General features: G+C 44.5%; 1 protein-coding gene across 1 annotated transcript; it reads right to left on the reverse strand.

Moving 5' to 3' along the window:
• Window positions 1-7,738: 7,738 nt before the first annotated feature.
• ANKRD66 (ankyrin repeat domain 66) lies at window positions 7,739-18,016 on the reverse strand. The gene is made up of 4 exons (XM_075594859.1): window positions 17,630-18,016; window positions 13,353-13,515; window positions 10,090-10,318; window positions 7,739-8,472 (listed from the first exon to the last, which is right to left on the reverse strand). The coding sequence occupies exons 2-4, from the start codon at window positions 13,498-13,500 to the stop codon at window positions 8,214-8,216; spliced, it is 636 nt and encodes a 211-aa protein (XP_075450974.1). The 5' UTR covers window positions 13,501-13,515; window positions 17,630-18,016; the 3' UTR covers window positions 7,739-8,213.
• Between the last annotated feature and the right edge of the window lie 995 nt (window positions 18,017-19,011).

Below are 19,011 nucleotides of genomic sequence, written 5' to 3' on the forward strand. Positions count from 1 at the left end.
AGGGGGTAGCGGGGACCGGAAGGACATCCCCGCTCCCATCTCCTTCACCGCGCGCTGTCACGCGGTGACAGGGGGAAGCGGGGACCAGAGGGACATCCCCGCTCCCATCTCCTTCACCGCAGGGTGAATATGCGCTAAAGCGGCGGCCATTTTTTTCCCGCCACCCCGTTACTAACGCGGTGGTCTCGGGGTGGACCCCGAGGACCGCGTTATAACGGGGTTTACCTGTATATATAAATATACCAAGTCAGTTTCTCAAGCTGGAATATGGGACCCCATATAGAAGCCCACCTTTACAGTACTTCAGTTCACATCAAATGCACAGCGTCTCATTCCTAGAGCAGCGTACGCTGAGCAGGGCGGGGGCGATGATGTCACTCGGATTAATTCTAATGTTTAAGAAAGATCTGATGCAAGCCTAAATGGGCTATACTAAATAAACCCCTGTTTGCCATAAGGGCACCCTCCTTTAACATGATATCCTTCTACTTGTCATACTATAAATATAAATTGACCAAGGGTGAAATTAACCATTATATCATCACCTATTGCACCACAATTTCTACAAGAGATGATATATCACTGAAAACCATATATATTGTGTATTTTAAAACTGCTGATATACTGTATAAATAACAGCCACCCATGTATATCTTATCATTAAAAAAAGGGTAATGCATATGAATAAATATCTTTAAAATAATGATTATTAACATTATTACATAGAAGAATTACATTGATGGGTAATGTATGTTATTAGTGCAATACAGTAGAATACACAACAATAACAAAGCGCCTAAAACGCGTGAAACGCATCAGAGTTATCTGTTGCCCACCCTTCCCTGATGTCACCTCTACCAATAAATTGTTTTTAACTTTTGTGATGTGCTGAGCTCCAATTTTTCCTGTTCCTGTCGTGTGCACGGCTGACCCTATCCTGGGATTACAAAACTACACAAAAAGGAGTCCCTGTGCCAGCAACTTGGGGGTCTAAAAGGATAATACGTGGTAAACCTGGGTGCTAAGGCGAAAGGAATCTGGTCAGGGAATAAGACTACTCGATAGGGAGTAGCCAATCACACCAAAAATAGAAGATCAAATCATTGCAAAAAAAAAGTCATTTAATGATTAAAGAGTCATCCAAGCATCCAACGTTTCGGTGCAAAGAATGATGAAGGTGCTTTGCACCGAAACTTTGGATGCTTGGATAACTCTTAAGTCAATAAATGACCCTTTTGCAATTATTTGATCTCCTGTTTTTGGTGTGCTTGGTTACTGCCTCTCTATTCATAATTCTCGTTATTGTATATTTAATAATAATAAACCAAAAATAATGACTGCTGACTCCAGCTGATCCCCCCTCTTTGCTTTGTAATGCCTTCCACCGTTGAATTTGGGTACGTATTTAGCAGAATTATGCAGTACACCAGGCTCATGTTCATGGAATGGAAACTTCATTTTATTATCTTAGGCAAAATATCCATCAGGGCGCGGGATGTGAGAGAGAGAGAGAGGCCACCATAAGAGAGGGCAGCTTCCAGAGCAGAGTTAGAGAGAAAGAAGTCATGCACAGAGGGGAATTGGCTAATTAGGGCTGCAGGCGAGGCAAACATTATCAGATGACATTTTGCCGGCGTGGTATTTTGTTGTCTCACATCTTTTTGTGCTTCCTGTGGTTTAATGCACAGTTACTGTGGGCGATAAGACTTTGCTGCGACCATATAAGTCCTTTCTGTTTTTTTCTATTCTGGTCTTTGACTCTAAAAACAACTGTTCATGTCGCCCAGTCATTGCCTTTCTCTAACGCCGTTACGCTGACCATACTCTCTCTTTCTGCATTTACACATCTTCTACAGTAAGTATTTTTTTTAAATAATTAATCTAATAGAAATCATTTACTTTTTGGAGGGGCAGTTCCGTTACTGCTTTTCTCCAAAAATTATAGGAAAAAGAAAGAAAAGAAACTCCAGCACAATCAAAGGGCCAACAAAAAAACTGTAAATAGGGGAAATATTCCATAATCCTAAGCAATTAAAAAATATATATTTTTTATTCACACAATCAAAAAAGAAGGGAATAATAATAAAATTAGAACACACAAATATACCAACAATATACCATGTCATTTCCCAGAATTCCTTGCTGCAGTGGAAGCACTGTGTGCTGGGTGATAATGGTGAAAGGCAGGGTTGCAGACTTGTCTAAGACATGCAAATGAGCATACAGTAATATTTCCATTAACAATATACCATATACAGGTAAACCCCATTATAACGCACCTCGTTATACCGCGATTCGGTTATAACGCGGTTTTCCCGTGGCTCCCGTTTTGCACACTGCACACACTCACTGCAAACACACTGCTCATTGCTCACACTGCACACACTGCACACACACTGCTCATTGCTCACATTGCACACTGCACACACACTGCTCTGCTCACATTGCACACACTGCACACACACTGCACACACACTGCTCATTGCTCACACTGCACACACTGACACACTGCTCATTGCTCACACTGCACACGCTGCACACTGCACACACACTGCTCATTGCTCACACTGACACACACTGCACACACACTGCTCGCACTGACACACACTGCACACTGCACACACACACACACACACACACACACACACACACGTTGTAAACATAGTGGAGCCTGAACTACAAGTACCGAGAGACCCCGCGGGGAAAGGACCATAATACGCCGGTCTGTTGCTGGCCCCAGTTTATTTGTCCCTAATTGGAGCCTGCAATTACTTACAACCCCAGGATCCGACTCCACACAGAGGGGTTGACCAGGTAGGGGACCAGCAGCACAGGGAAAGGAGATGGTAAGGGTACACACTGACACACACTTACGCACACTCACACACACTTACACACACTCACAGACACTTACACACACTCACAGACACTTACACACACTCACACACACTCTCACACTTACACACACCAGCACCCGCTCCCCCCCCTCCTCCTGCGCAGGCAGCGGGGACAACGGTGAGGAGAAGGTGAAGCCGGGACCGGAGGGGCATCCCCCCTCCCATCTCCGGTCACGCGGTGACAGGGGGAAGCCGGGACCGGAGGGGCATCCCCCCTCCCATCTCCTTCACCGCGGGCTGTCATGCGGTGACAGGGGGAAGCGGGGACCGGAGGGACATCCCCGCTCCCATCTCCTTCACCGCGGCCTGTCACGCGGTGACAGGGGGTAGCGGGGACCGGAGGGACATCCCCGCTCCCATCTCCTTCACCGCGCGCTGTCACGCGGTGACAGGGGGAAGCGGGGACCAGAGGGACATCCCCGCTCCCATCTCCTTCACCGCGGGGTGAATATGCGCTAAAGCGGCGGCCATTTTTTTTCCGCGACCCCGTTACTAACGTGGTGGTCTCGGGGTGGACCCCGAGGACCGCGTTATAACGGGGTTTACCTGTATATATAAATATACCAAGTCAGTTTCTCAAGCTGGAATATGGGACCCCATATAGAAGCCCACCTTTACAGTACTTCAGTTCACATCAAATGCACAGCGTCTCATTCCTAGAGCAGCGTACGCTGAGCAGGGCGGGGGCGATGATGTCACTCGGATTAATTCTAATGTTTAAGAAAGATCTGATGCAAGCCTAAATGGGCTATACTAAATAAACCCCTGTTTGCCATAAGGGCACCCTCCTTTAACATGATATCCTTCTACTTGTCATACTATAAATATAAATTGACCAAGGGTGAAATTAACCATTATATCATCACCTATTGCACCACAATTTCTACAAGAGATGATATATCACTGAAAACCATATATATTGTGTATTTTAAAACTGCTGATATACTGTATAAATAACAGCCACCCATGTATATCTTATCATTAAAAAAAGGGTAATGCATATGAATAAATATCTTTAAAATAATGATTATTAACATTATTACATAGAAGAATTACATTGATGGGTAATGTATGTTATTAGTGCAATACAGTAGAATACACAACAATAACAAAGCGCCTAAAACGCGTGAAACGCATCAGAGTTATCTGTTGCCCACCCTTCCCTGATGTCACCTCTACCAATAAATTGTTTTTAACTTTTGTGATGTGCTGAGCTCCAATTTTTCCTGTTCCTGTCGTGTGCACGGCTGACCCTATCCTGGGATTACAAAACTACACAAAAAGGAGTCCCTGTGCCAGCAACTTGGGGGTCTAAAAGGATAATACGTGGTAAACCTGGGTGCTAAGGCGAAAGGAATCTGGTCAGGGAATAAGACTACTCGATAGGGAGTAGCCAATCACACCAAAAATAGAAGATCAAATCATTGCAAAAAAAAAGTCATTTAATGATTAAAGAGTCATCCAAGCATCCAACGTTTCGGTGCAAAGAATGATGAAGGTGCTTTGCACCGAAACTTTGGATGCTTGGATAACTCTTAAGTCAATAAATGACCCTTTTGCAATTATTTGATCTCCTGTTTTTGGTGTGCTTGGTTACTGCCTCTCTATTCATAATTCTCGTTATTGTATATTTAATAATAATAAACCAAAAATAATGACTGCTGACTCCAGCTGATCCCCCCTCTTTGCTTTGTAATGCCTTCCACCGTTGAATTTGGGTACATATTTAGCAGAATTATGCAGTACACCAGGCTCATGTGCATGGAATGGAAACTTCATTTTATTATCTTAGGCAAAATATCCAACTTTAAAGGAAGCCAGAGAAGAGGTCATTTGGAAAGATTTGCTTAATAGATGGTGTGGATAGTAGAGAGCTGACACTGAGCTCATAATGAACAGCTTGCGTACATGCTGTATATATTGATGCTTCTATTCCTTAGTATGTAGTGATTGCTTTAGATCGGTATTAGTAATTCCTAGTTGCAAAAGAGCTTACACTCTAATATTCTAACATTTCCAGGGGGCCACTCACGTCTGTAGCAATATGTTTCAGTAGGGCGGCTGGAATGGAAAACAAAGATAAGGTGGAACTGAGAGGCTGGAAAAGCAAAGTCACGATGGGCAATGTATTTTGGTCGGACCAGACAGAGGAGAGATACTGTAGAACCAAAACAGCCAATTAGTGTTGCATAGAAAAAAATAAGAATAAACTTTTGTGAACTATTGATATGATTATATTAATTAGGAGGTATTGCCCAAATACATGACTTATTTAATGAGTGTAGTAGTACCTGTTCTCCCCCACCCCCCTCATGGAAGATCTGTCCACTACATGGGTGTGTTCCCTGGTGCTGTGAGCTCACCTGTTTGGTACAGAAGGCCTGAAGGCTCCGCTGGTGTCATTTGGGAGCAGCAACAGGGCAGCGCCTCCAAACCTCACTGATGAAGTACTTTTTAAAACTACGAAACGCGTAGGATTATATTGTTGCTATTTGCTAATTTACTGGCTTCTGTTACCATTAATACAGCCGTACGGTCATAATTATGGTCTTGTGGCATTGATGTCACTGTCCGTTGCCGTGCACTACCGGCACTTTTTGGGGGCTTAAGTTTAGTACTCCCTGACTGTTTTCCCTACTGGGACTGTAACCTGCAGCTGCTTGAACCTACTTGCCCAAGCGCACACCACCGAGTCACGCTGGTAGTGACGCCGCGAGGCGGAGTGCGAATGGTAATTAAGGAGATATTGTTATATTTCGGATTCCGGAGAGGACTGATTTCCTGTACAACAGTGGGTAGTCCTCGTGAATTGGGACACATTCACGCTGAGGAGGATTCTTTGTACCCACTGGTGTGGGGCTACCTACCTCAGAGAAGGAGGCATCTTTTGAAGACCCTCATCGTGAGACCAGATGACGAGAGTTTCCTGACCGGTCCGGCTCCAGCGTTGGTAACACGTCTTGTAACATGATACGCTTTGAAAGATTTGATCTGATGTACGCAGAATACTTACCCTTTTTTGAATCATCTTTTTTACTAAACTTTATTTACACCCATGCAAGTACACACACATACATAAAGAGAAAACATGTACACACATGAGCACCGATACATGACAAGACATGCAAGACATGCAAATACATGTGGATGCACAAATGTATATACACACATACACAAATAAAAGACTGGGACATGGAAGCAAAGTGAGTGGCGATAACAGTACATGCATGTAGCATGTGCTTACACGTACCTAATATGAGGGCAGTTTAGTGGTTGTAGTGTGTCATAAAACTCAAATCTCGGTTCAAACCCTTATTTTGGGAATCAAAATGGTGCGGGTGGGGATAGTGTCCACAGGGGAGGTATTCTGCCATGTTTTGCATTGTGCACTGTTGCAAGGATATGTGCCTTGTTTTGTCTTGCTCTCTGGGGAGGGAGGGGGGCTGAAGGGGAGTTGGTTTCTGATTTTTAGACTGCAGAGATGAGGAGGCTCTTCGTGTGATGTCCCTGTGTGATCAGCAAGTGCTTATCCAGCCACAGTCTCCTCTCTCCTTATCTTTGTTGGCTCTCTGATAAGGATGGGTTGTGATAAGAGATAAAGAAAACACTTGACTGACAAACACTTTCTCATTCAGAGGCACCTAAGAAATTCATCTGCCCGACTATGTGAATTGCATTTCTAAATCCTAGAACTCAGCACGCACTTTACCCTGCACCTCTGTCCCTATTCTATGGGAATTTAAAGAGGCAGTCCAAGCAGTGATTTAAAAAAATTGTTTGTTTTAATAAGCAGCCTTTGATTACCTTTATTGACCACAAATTACCTAAGCTGCCAATTGATTACCTCTCCTGTGATCAAGCAAAAGCTTTCTTCCCAGGGTTCAATAAATTGCTGCCTTTCAGTTTCGATCAATAACTCAGTCAGTGTAACTCAGCAGCTACAATGTATCCTATATTACAAAGGTAACATTGATTATTGTTACAGTTTGCAGCTCAAACCGCTGGGAATATTTGCAACAAATTATCAAATAGCAAAGTGCTACAAATGTCTTGCATGTGCTTGGGAGCTGTGCAAAAACCTACTACAGAAATCAAATGATGCTCAGTATATTAAAACTCATTAAAAATGGCATTGAGTTGAATAAAAAATTGTAAATATTATCTAATACTACAGAATGGATTTATTTAAAAAAACACACACACACACACACACACACACACACACACACACACACACACACACACGATATTGCTTGGAGTGCTCCTTTCAATTCCCCCCTCTCCCTCTGTCACAGGCCTCCGCACGGACAAGGGAGCTGTGGGATGCACGGGTAGCGGTATGCCTCATGTCCCAACGTCCTCCTCCTTCAGGTAGCTTTACTGGGTATTAAGCTTCACCCAACAAACTTCCCGGGGAGAAGACACAGCACACTGGCTATCAGGGTCAATAAATGTGTAACCAAACCAAAGTTTCAGTCCGCTATGAAACCTTCATCAGGCTGATCCCATAGCCGACCGAAACATTGGTTGCAATTTTTTATTATAATATACATTTATTCAACATGATACAGTATGTTAGGGGGGCGCAAACTGTTTTCCCTGCGCCCCCCTGCCGGCGGTCCCCTCACCTCCGCTCCCCCCTCACCCCCGCTCCGGCATCATGACGTCACATTCCATAAAACATGCGTTGCCATCGCGACACATGTGAGAAGCCGCTGGAGCCAAGGTATGTTAGGTTTACAGAGGCCCTGCAGCTCCCCCGGCACTTAATTTAAGTGCCTTTGGGAAACACGCGGGCCTCTGTAAACCCCGCCCTCCCCCCCCCCCGCACTCAGTCTCGCACCCCCAGGTTTGCGCATCGCTGCAGTATATAGCGTGCTGACTTCTCTCTGGGCAGTTTGTTGGGTGAAGTATACTGTATTTATTGGTTAATTATATTGTACGTGCACACACCATTTAGTATTTTTTGGACATTGTTGTGGAGTGCTTACTCTATATATGTGAATACATACATACATACATACATACATACATACATACATACATACACTCATATATAATATGGGCAGGCAAACCACTGAAAATATATTTTTTCACACGTCTCTTGTGAGTGTAGGTAACAAAGGGGAGGACACGTATTATCTGGTTACATAAACATAAACAAATGTCTTTGTCATACAAATATGTTCATCTACCAGGAGCGAACTGCAGTGTTTCTTAGATGAAGAGCTATCCTTCTACATGAGACAATGATGATTTCACACAAGGGGAAAATGTATTGTTCTTCTAGTTCATGCAACTGTGCATCTGTTATTGTTATTGTATCTTCTTCAGGCCAGTCCTATTAGTGGAAATTAATGGTTTTCTTGCTTTTATTTCTGGTTTTAAGTTTCCATTAATCAGCAGCTGCTGAGTAGCACTTTTTTGATCTGTTGTTTGGATATTGAGACTTTTCATCTTCAATTCAATTTCCAGAAGCTCCGTCTTCTTGGATTCCCAGTCTTCATCCTGCTCGTCCAAAGGATTCCCCTCTAATTCTGCTGCCAGGCGATGGTCGGAGCATTCCACCTCTGCTCTGCAAGGTAAAAGAGATCTTGCTTCACTAACTGCAACTGCTCTAACAAACAAATAAATCCCTCTTCTGGGACAAAAGAAACAGCAGCCCGGCTTCCATACGCTGTGATGCTTCTCAGCGCTGGAGAAGAGTTCAGCTCCATTCCAATTAATAGGACTGAACTTTTCTTCAGCACAGAGAAACAGCTTCACAGCATGTTGAAGATAAATTGGGGGTTTAGTCGATAAAGTGTGAAAGTGCGGATTGCACGCTACCGTGAAGGAAAGTCCCATTAACTTCAAAGGGACTTTCCAAAATCAGCACTACGGCTCTTTAATGAATAACCCCTTTGGGGTCTCTCTCCTCCAAAAGAGGATTGAACAATTTTTATGCACAAATAAATCTTGACAAAACCAGCAGATTTTTACCATGTCAAATTGCATTCTGGTTTGGGGACGATTTTTGCACTGGCAATACCAGAGATGATTAAATAGGTCTCTGGGGTGTTACTGTAAGTAGTTTCATCCCACTGTGATATTTAAGAAGAGTAGCAATGTAACCTCTTTAGTTCTGAAGGAGGCCGCAAGTATTGCACTGTTTCTCACAGTCACCGCTGCTTCAATGTTGAAAGTACGCAGCCGGTTTAATTAAAAGGAGGAAGTGGTGACAAATATGTGAACAGAAATAAAAAGAGAAACTGTGAAAGTGGTTTCAAGGAGAGAGTGGGCTTCAATGCAACTGAGTGGTTTAAACATAAAGGTCAGCGAACTATTTGCTATGAGAGGTATTTTCTTCTGGACGAGCCAGTAATACCCTGCTCTCCTCTCAGTTAAGGAGGATGTGTTTAATTAATATTCAATTAGGGGCTGGCCCAGATTAATGGCTTCCACCAGCTCTGATTTTCACAAATGAACAGGATATTTAAAACCATGAACCAGCTGCAGGTTCCCTTTTAATAAGGAGGATATATTGTGACATATTTGAAGTCAATCTGCTGTATAATTTAGTGATGGATTCTGCCTGTTGCATTGTGCTGGTCTGTGTTGAAATTAACACCTCCAGGCCCCACAAGTGCAACTAATGAACTTGTATTTGTTTTTTTTTTATCCATCCACCTTATTTAATGGAGCCATTCCGTCTACCTTTTTTTACCCCGATTTTTTATAGGAAGCAGGGGGTCTCTCGAGCTGAGCTGCGATAACGTCAGCTCCATAGCCCCCATGCTTCCCGAGATACCTACCAAAGAAAGTGCCGCAAGTGGCATCCCCCTTCAGGGGAAACAAAATGGAGGTTAAATAGCCTGCATCCTACTGGCCAATTGGAAGTTAGTGGCTTCCTATTGGCCCACCTCACACAGGGGATTTAAACCTCCACGAAGTATCGGCGGCAGCTGAAATTAACGTGGCTCCGTTCTGCTGACCGTCTGCTTCGTATACATGTAAAAAAAAAAAGAGTGGGCGAGCAGAGGGGAACTGCTCTTTTAATCATTTAAATATGAACGTTTATTAATCTGTGATCACTAATCTGTGGATTTAATAGCGTATTTTATGTAAATAAAAATTGCCTGTAACTTGCACACATAATGCTAACACGTGATGGTCCTGTGAAAGCCCGCGCATATATGGGAACAGCACTTACGTCTCCAGAAACTTCACACAGTCTCTATGGCCGTAGATCTCTGCAATCCTTTTAGGAGTATCCCCGTGTAAATCTTCAGTGGCGATGGGAGCATGCAGTGAGTGGAGAGATCTGAGGACACTCAGTTTTCCTGATTCGGCCGCAAAATGCGCTGGTGTCCAGCCGATGTCAGTCCTCAAGCAAGGCCGGGCCCCGTACTCAATTAGCAGCCTCACTGTATCAGATTGTCCTGGCAGATAACAGAGACAAATGGGTATAACGTCCTTCCATTATGTGTTTTGTTTATTATTATTATTAATAATAATAATAATAGAGTGTAATACCTCTATAAAACATTTTCTACAGAAAAACACGGGACAGCATCCTACTCAAAAATATCCTGCAATGTAATCATTCTCTATGGAAATCCTAACATGCAATTAATGACTAGGCAACAAACAGTACATATTTTTAGAAAGCTACAGTATAAAACAAAGTTTCAATGACTGCAGGCATCAAAGGTTATGTCAACAAAATAAATGTGTGATGTTTAATGTAGTATCGCTGATTGCACTTTTAATAGCCAGTTACCTAGTAAAATGTAGACATGAAACGCATAATATCACCACAAAGGGTTGCGTTTGATAACTATGTATTATGAAGTTGACACAATCAGACCATAGACGGACACTTTGGTTGTTACACAGTTTTATCTTTCATGCAGAACAATTTGCTATTTGTTCTGCTCACCGTCCTGTTATAAAAGTTGATTTCGGTGCTAAGCCGTCAGTGCCAGAGCGGTGTGCAAAGCATTGAATTGCTATCTGTTGCAGCACTAATGATATTAAAGTCAATACGGTTTTAGGCTCTTGTTCAGTATACTGTGAGTCTCCTTCTCCAAGTCAGGGAAGCTTCTGAGATCCATTCTTTTGAGTGGAAGACTTCCCTGCCATGGGAAGGTGGCTTTGCTGCATATTGAATAAGGACTTTACCACATAAGCATTTAGAAGGCAATGAAACATTCACACAGGATACCACAATGGTGAGGTCGAGGAAGAGCAGTAAATGTAAGAAGCATTGAATGCACTGGGCCATTTCAGCTACAGCAGCATTACCTTTGGGAATACTAATCAGGTTATATCCTTAGCCCCGGAACTGGGGCTCAGACATAAGCCACCGAAAAAATGTACATTTACATTTCAACTAAAGAGCTCAGCCACACCAGATTTTAGGAATAACCAATTAATTATTCTCCAAACATAGCACTTAGATTGTAAGCTCTCTGAATTTGATTGCTGCACTTATTGTATCCAATTGTTATATTATTCCCTGTATTGCATTGTCTATTAAATAAAGCGCCAAGTACACTGTGGGTGCTAAATAAATAAAGATATACATACAGTACCTTACCAAAAACACATGTTTGCACGTGTCTTATACGTGAATGTGTTATTAACTGGTTATCCCTAAAACATTATTTGGCCGGGATATCCCAAGGAGAGGGTTAAGAAACACTGCTATTCCAGCGCTGCACACAATCAGCTAGTGTTCAACATGTTTGAATAGTATAATACTTTACTATTTCTCCTAGGGCACTGTTTTCTAACCCTCCCCTCTCCCCCAGAATACAGTAGAAACACTATCATGCAGAAGTTGGCAGGGCTCCACACAGTCAGTTAGTCTTCAACGTGTGTGAATAGTAGAATACTTTAATAGCACTACTAGGGCACTGTTCTCAACCTTTCCCCCAGAATAGTAACACTACCATACAGAAGGTGGCAGCGCGCCACACAATCCGTTAATCTTCAAGATATGAAAGTCCCATTTCAGAGAAAGAAGTGCTAGAACAAGAGGTCATGCTCTGATACTGGAGGGCAAAAAAGAGAGATACAGCGCTCCACGGACTTTGCAAAATGTTCAAATTTATTGCGCCATACACAACGACCGTTTCGACCTTAGTAGGTCTTTTTCAAGTTAACTTTTTCACTTGAAAAAGACCTTCTAAGGTCGAAACGGTCGTTGTGTATGGCGCAATAAATTTGAACATTTTGCAAAATCCGTGGAGTGCTGGATCTCTCTTTTTCACAGTCCAAGTGGATGTTTGACAGGTATCCTTGAACCAGCAGCACCGGTAATACTTTTTGGTTTAATTCTTAAGGTGTGCAGCATATCACTGTTTATTTGACTGATACTGGAGGGCCGCAGGCTAAGGGGGAATGTGAGCAAGTACTTCTACATGGAAAGGGTGGTGGATTTGTGGAATAGCCTGGGATAGACACACGATAAAGTTATCCTAAATATAAAAGAAAGCCAAGGATCAAATAAGATCTGAGGTTTTACAATAGTAAGGAAATTGGGCAGACGGTGTATCATGTGGTACGTACCTATAAGTCTTGCCTTCAAATACTTTCTGGGCAAGCTACCGGTCTATCTGAACAAGCTCCTCACCCCTACCACATGCAGCACTTATCATCTGAGATCTGACTCCAAAAGACTGTTCATGGTCCCAAGGCTCAGCAAAGTATCCGGCTGCTCATGCTCTTACCGTGCACCCCAAAACTGGAACAATCTATCGGAGACTCTCACAGTCGCCACCAGTCTAAGTTCTTTCATAACTAAAGCTGTCTCACATTTTAATCTGGTCTGTAATTGTTATATATGCCCATAATATATATTATCTCTAAGGCCGTGTCCATAGATGGACAGGCCGTGCTGAGGCGTGCGGATGCTCAATGAGGATGCCTTGAGAGGGGGCTCACGCGAGCGTCCGCAGGCGTGCTCAGGAGTTGGAGGTTTCAGACGAGCGCCAAGCTGTTTTTCAGCGCGCTGTCAGCTGAAACCCTCCAATCGCAGCACACCAGCGTCAACGTCACGGCGACGTGACGTCGGCGCCGTGACATTGACGTCAGTGCGTCTCGGGCGATTGGCCCAGCGACGCACTGACCCCGCCTCCAACCACCTCCCCCCGGCTACCTTCGTGCACGCTGGCTCGCCTGCCAGTCCGTGCAATCGCGCTAACTGATGCAGGCGAGCCTCAGCGTTAGCGCGCCTCCGCTCTCCCCAAACATCTATGGCCCGGGCCTAACTGTGCATGCAATGTCTTGTATATAATGTATAACCCTGCTCACTTAATGTAACTGTGTAATTGTAACTATGTATTGTTATCATAACTCTATGCCCAGGACATACTTGAAAACGAGAGGTAACTCTCAATGTATTACTTCCTGGTAAAACATTTTATAACTAAATAAAGGCGACAAATTCAATGTTTTTATGCCTTGTACCTTTGGCTGCTGCCCAGTGCAATGCAGTCCTGTCATTCCAGTTGATGTCTTTGTGATTTGGGTCATACAGACCTTTTTTCAGTATCTCGGACACTAAATCATAATCCCCTAGAGCAGCTGCTTGGTGTAACTCTGTCACGTCAGACATATTGCACGGTTGTTGCTGGAAAGTTTAGAAAATACAGTTAGTAAAAAGCCTTGAAACGTTTATCTTTAGCTACATGTATCTGATACGTTATTCTGCACAAACGAATAAACCATGCACACCGAATGAGTAACAAAGTTAAAGGCAGCCCTTATCGAACACTAAATATTCACAGATTTCATATTTACAGCGGCACAGGAAACGAGGACTCTTTCATGGGATCAAGCACCAGACAGGACACAGAGATCAAATAAAAGCATATTTATTTCGGCTGGAGCCAGTAGATACAACACAATATAACTGACAGACCAATACTCACACCACACAGGGAATACAGGGGGAATTGTAGCAGTCCTAGGTGCCGGTGCCACCGAAATGGCTTACCTGGCGCAGCTTCCACTCCTGTGGGTATTGGGAACTCCAGGCAGTGCTGGATGCAAAATGTAAGCAGGCAAGTTTAACTCTCCTGCTCGGAACAGCAGGCAGCCTCGGTTTCAGGTGGCTTTTGCACAACCTCAGAGTCCACCGCTTAGTCCGCACTAGCCCCAGTAAGGTCTGTGGAGCTGACCGTTCTGTTCTGACTGACAGATTAAATCTGTCAGTGGTGATATTGGATACCGAGGCTTGAGCCTCATTACTCCAAGTTCTCTTGTTGAGTGTATTGTCGCACTCTTTAGGAAGCTTCTTGATCTGTGTTACTTGCCACAGTTGAGTTGGTTTCACAGGTTCAGCGCTGTGATGGGTCGTGGGTAGCGGTCAAATGGGTTTGCAGAGATCGCAGCAAGCTTCTTGATCAGCGGGTTTGAGTTCTGGTCCAGTTCCTTGTAGAATTTCTTGTTGAGCTTCTTTAGATGTTCATCTAACATCTCGATACCCAGTTCCCTATGAAGGTCTGCTATTCTTGTAGGAAGTGGAGCGTTGGACGCAATCCGCAGCGCCTTGTTCTGTAATTTTTGGAGAGATGATCTTTGATGTTGGTGGCAACCACTCCACACCGGGGAGGCGTATGTCATTGTGGGTCTAATGATCGCCTTGATCACATTGACTTTGCTCTTGATGGGCATGGTCCTTGTCTTCAGCAGAGGGTACAGTGCTGCCAGCTTGGTTGTTGCCTTCTGTTGAATCTTCTCAATGTGGTTTCTCCAGCTTAGTTTGCTATCTAGGATTACACCTAGGTAAGAGCTGTTTGGCTCCCATTTGACAGCCTCTCCGTTGAGGGTGATTGGCGGGTGTGCCTTGATCCTCTTTTTGGTAAACAGTGTAGCTGTAGTCTTGCTGGAGTTCAGTCCTACTTGCCAGTCGCTGTACCATGTTGATAGCATGTCTAGTGCTTTCTGGATGTTCTTAGCTACTTCTTTCTCTCTGAAGGACTGGGAGATGACTGCCACATCATCTGCGTAGAGTGCCAGTTGAGTCTTGTGGAGGTCTGTGGGGATGTCATTCATGAAGAGGTTGAACAGGAAAGGTCCCAGGACTGATCCCTGTGGCACGCCTGCGCGGATGGGGCGTGTTGTTGAGAGCTCTTCCCGCACAGCCACGTGGAATGTGCGCTCCCGCAAGTAGCTTGCAGTCAGCTTAATCAGGTAGTTTGGGAATTTCAGGTTGATCATTTTGTGCAGTAGTCCTTCATGCCAAACTCTGTCAAACGCTTTGGCCACGTCCAAGAAGACAACTCCAGTTGATTTGTGGATGTTGAATCCATGGCTTATTATGTCAACGACTCGCAGCAGCTGATGGTTGGTTGAGTGGTCCTTCCGGAATCCAAATTGCTCCTTTAGTAGAATGTTTTTACCAGAGGCAAAGTGGCGGAGGCGCGTAAGAATAACTTTCTCCAGGAGTTTCGATAGTCCAGAGAGCAGGCTTATCGGACGGTAGTTTGCAGGATCCCTCAGTGGTTTTCCAGGCTTTGGAAATACAATGACCTTGGCTTCCTTCCAGGATTGAGGAAAGTGCTGGAGCCGCATGCATGCATTGAAGATTTCTGTGAGGCATTCCATGGCTGCCGGCGGAAGCTTCTTGATGGCCAGGTTGGTAATTCCGTCACTTCCTGGTGCTTTGCCATTTGCCAGCTTTTCTGCAAGTTGCGTTATCTCAGTCCTGGTGCATCCTTCAAGGGTTTCCGCTTCGGTCTCTGGTAGGTGCTCGGTAAGATGCCTGTTAACTCCTTGCTCAACTTCCCGTGCTATTTTGCTGGCTTGGTTAGGCCTAAAAGTTGTCTCCAGTGTGTCAGCGAGAACCTCTGCCTTGTCCTTGTTGCTACATGCCAGGTGGGTCTGGCCCTGGATAGGTGGATTAGGCTCCTTCTTCCCGGTCAGGCGTCGGGTCATTCTCCAAACAGAGTTGTCGGATTCCTTCAGCTTGGCTGCTGCGGCCTCCCACCTCTCCCCCCGGTGTTGGCTGATTTGCTGTCGCAGTAGTCTGGCAAGTGAGTTGTACTTTACCAGAAGGTCAGGTGTGTGGAACTTCTGCCACTGGCGTCGGGCCCTGGTCTGTGGAGCTGACATCGGCTGCCCCTTTTCTAGATTCCCACCTCCATGGGAAATCATGAGGCATGCGGCAGCAGCCAATCACAGCTCAGATTATGTGTTTTGGGGAAATCACAGTGCAAGAGCTCGCCTATGTTGCCCAATTCAGGCTGGGGGTGTGGCAGGGAGGCTGAGGCAAGGAGGGCCTTACAAACCAGCCAATGAGAACAGCGCCTACCTGCCCATGTTCCCAATGCTGACTTGCTATCTCTTGATGAGATAGGCACCTCTCTGTCTGAGGCAGACAATGGCTCCCAGATAGGAGGCCGGCCCATTCCCACTCTCCCCCGGCCTCAACCCCCTTGTGGAACCAGTTAAACCCAGGTATTACCAGCCTAGCATGCCCAGGGAACAAAGAGATACCAAGTTACACAAGCGCAAATATATTTCACAGAAAATAAAGGCTTGCACATATACATTCACCTAATACATTTTTGCCAGGTGAGCCACAATAGGATGCATATACAGGGCAACCCTGTGTATTCATCCAGAAGTTAGGGCAATGGCTGGCCTTCCCCTTTATTATAAGTCTCATTGCCCATATCGTCACATACAGTACCTATGAATCTAAATTGTTAGTAAAATACAGAGGGCCTACTTTACTGAATGACAGATGTTCTGTAGCAGACGTTATTGCACCAATGCGCTGCGCTAAAGCTGTTGCGTTATTTAACAGTAATGCTTTTGAAAACATAGGGTAAGAAGATAACCCACCTGTTATTCAACGCATTATATTGTGTTAATTAGTGTGGACAGGGGGTAATAACGCCTGCTATATCTGCATGGAAGCAGGTGATCGCGGAGTTCCTAGTGGCGCAAAGGGAAGGTGGAGTCCTCCTCTGTCGCTGCTTCTCTCGCCATATCGCGTTCAGCCGTCCACAGCTGCGCAGAAAGCGATCTCCCCTGGAAAAACTAGCTTCAAACCACATGCCGTAACCAGTACGTCATGGGAAGCCAACTCCAGTCCTCCAGAGCTACCAACAGGTCAGGTTTTCAGGATATCCCTGCTTCAGCACAGGTGGCTCAATCAGTGGCTCAGTTGAAGAAAACCTGACCTGTTGATAGCTTTGGCGGACAGGAGTTGGCTACCCCTGCATCATCGGGCCCCTGGAGAGCCACACGATTAAAGATGTTCAAACCAGGCAAAATACACCTAATTTTTTTTTTTTAAGGGCGCATTGGCCAATATTAAACAATAATATTACAATATATATGACAATAGGTGCACATAAACATTCACTCACTGGTTATAGTAAGATGGCAATTCGGCAGAGACGAATAAAAACAACAATCCTTATTTTACAACAGGGCTGTAACTCTTACGTAATGCTTTGCAAAGCCCGAACTTACCATACTACCTGCCACATGTAGAAAGCATTAAATGTATCACAATACTGTAGCTGTTACAAAGAGGAAGGACACTACAATAATCGTTAGGCAAGAGGGACTTTACATCGAGAACCAACAGTGTTATTATTCTCCTGTGTTTGTAAAGGTACAGTGCAGCGGGTGCGATAAATGTAAACTATAAACCATATAACAAGTATTACAACATTCATACTGGTGAAACGGAGGTTAGTCAATAAAAAAAAGCAAGTGAGTCTTACTTCCGCCTTGTCCTAGATGTGTAAAAACGCTGTCATATGGTCTGTACCAGAAACATGACACTGTATTCCACAAATCTTGCATGATATGCTGTGGGAAGTTGCAGGGAAGAGGAGTCAGTGAAGCTGACTGTGGGTTTCTGTGTTGATCTTGGCTGTCCTGGTAACAGCTCCTCCTCTCTGTTCACTTCTTTACATATCAGGATCTCTGTGTGATGTGGGATTAAAGCAGCAGTTTGTGCTGATTGCAAAATGCTTTGGCGGTAGGTTCATTATTTACCTGATTGAGGGTAATCGAGCTAATCTATGTTCCCTAGGGATGCCAGGAGGCTTCTCCAAAAATACTGGACACAATGGTGAAAGGTGCTCCATGCTCGACACACACACACTTCTCTCTGCTCCATGCTGTTTTATCCTCTCATTGGCCCCACCCCCAGGCTCCTGACATCTCCTCCTGATTGGCTGCATTTCCCAGCAGCAGCCAATCAGGATGGAGAAAGCTGCCCAGTCCCCTAGCAAAAGCCCTGCTCGGGAAAATCCCACAGCCCCACAAGCCGCTCAGGTCACAGAGAGGTAAGAAAAATAGGTTGCATAGTGCTCAAAAACAAAAAATCACAGTAAATATGTTCTGATGGGCTCAGGTTGAAAGCGGATTACCCCTCCAAAGAAAGCAAAAGATAAGGCTAGGATAGTGATATACACCCACACACCTATTGGATGTGTAACTGGAAAGTAAAGTCCCACAGGCAATGAGGTAGGGACGATACACACCTGCCGGTGTCCAGCAGTTAAAACAACATCATGGTGAAAACATGGGGTAAAACAACAATCCTTGCAGCCACTTATGGAGAAAGGAGGGTGGAAAAGGCTCACTTAAGAGTATAACTCACGATATTATGAAGCCTTGTAATCCACTTCTCCTGGGGTGTACTGTGCCTCCGTTCAGGTAGATATGCAAAGGTGGAAGAGAAAAAAACGAAGCACTGGTTCCACTAGAGCTGAATAAACACAGAGATGCGTTCCCAATAATAAAAGTTTAATGGACCAAAAATAGCACAAAAACAGAACACCTACGCGTTTCGGGCTTGTGGCCCTTTACCTTGATAAAGGGCCACAAGCCCGAAACGCGTAGGTGTTCTGTTTTTGTGCTATTTTTGGTCCATTAAACTTTTATTATTGGGAACGCACCTCTGTGTTTATTCAGCTCTAGTGGAACCAGTGCTTCGTTTTTTTTCTCTTCCTCCTTCACAGAGAGGTAATACTGGACACATACTTGTCCAGTATTACCTCCATTTTTTTTACAGGACAGTGTGTCCAAATACAGGACAGTCTGGTTCAATACTTGACACCTGGAAACACTAATGGTCCCCCAACTGCCCGGGATC

This window comes from Ascaphus truei, chromosome 4 (assembly GCF_040206685.1).
Source record: "Ascaphus truei isolate aAscTru1 chromosome 4, aAscTru1.hap1, whole genome shotgun sequence".
Taxonomy (NCBI): domain Eukaryota; kingdom Metazoa; phylum Chordata; class Amphibia; order Anura; family Ascaphidae; genus Ascaphus; species Ascaphus truei.

Coding starts and splice junctions, on each gene's coding strand:
- ANKRD66 (XM_075594859.1), bottom strand. CDS start 13,500: ATGTCTGACGTGACAGAGTTACACCAAGCAGCTGCTCTAGGGGATTAT. Junction 10,319..13,352: donor GCACTGGGCAGCAGCCAAAG/GTACAAGGCATA, acceptor GTTATCTGCCAG/GACAATCTGATACAGTGAGG. Junction 8,473..10,089: donor TGTGTGAAGTTTCTGGAGAC/GTAAGTGCTGTT, acceptor TTTACCTTGCAG/AGCAGAGGTGGAATGCTCCG.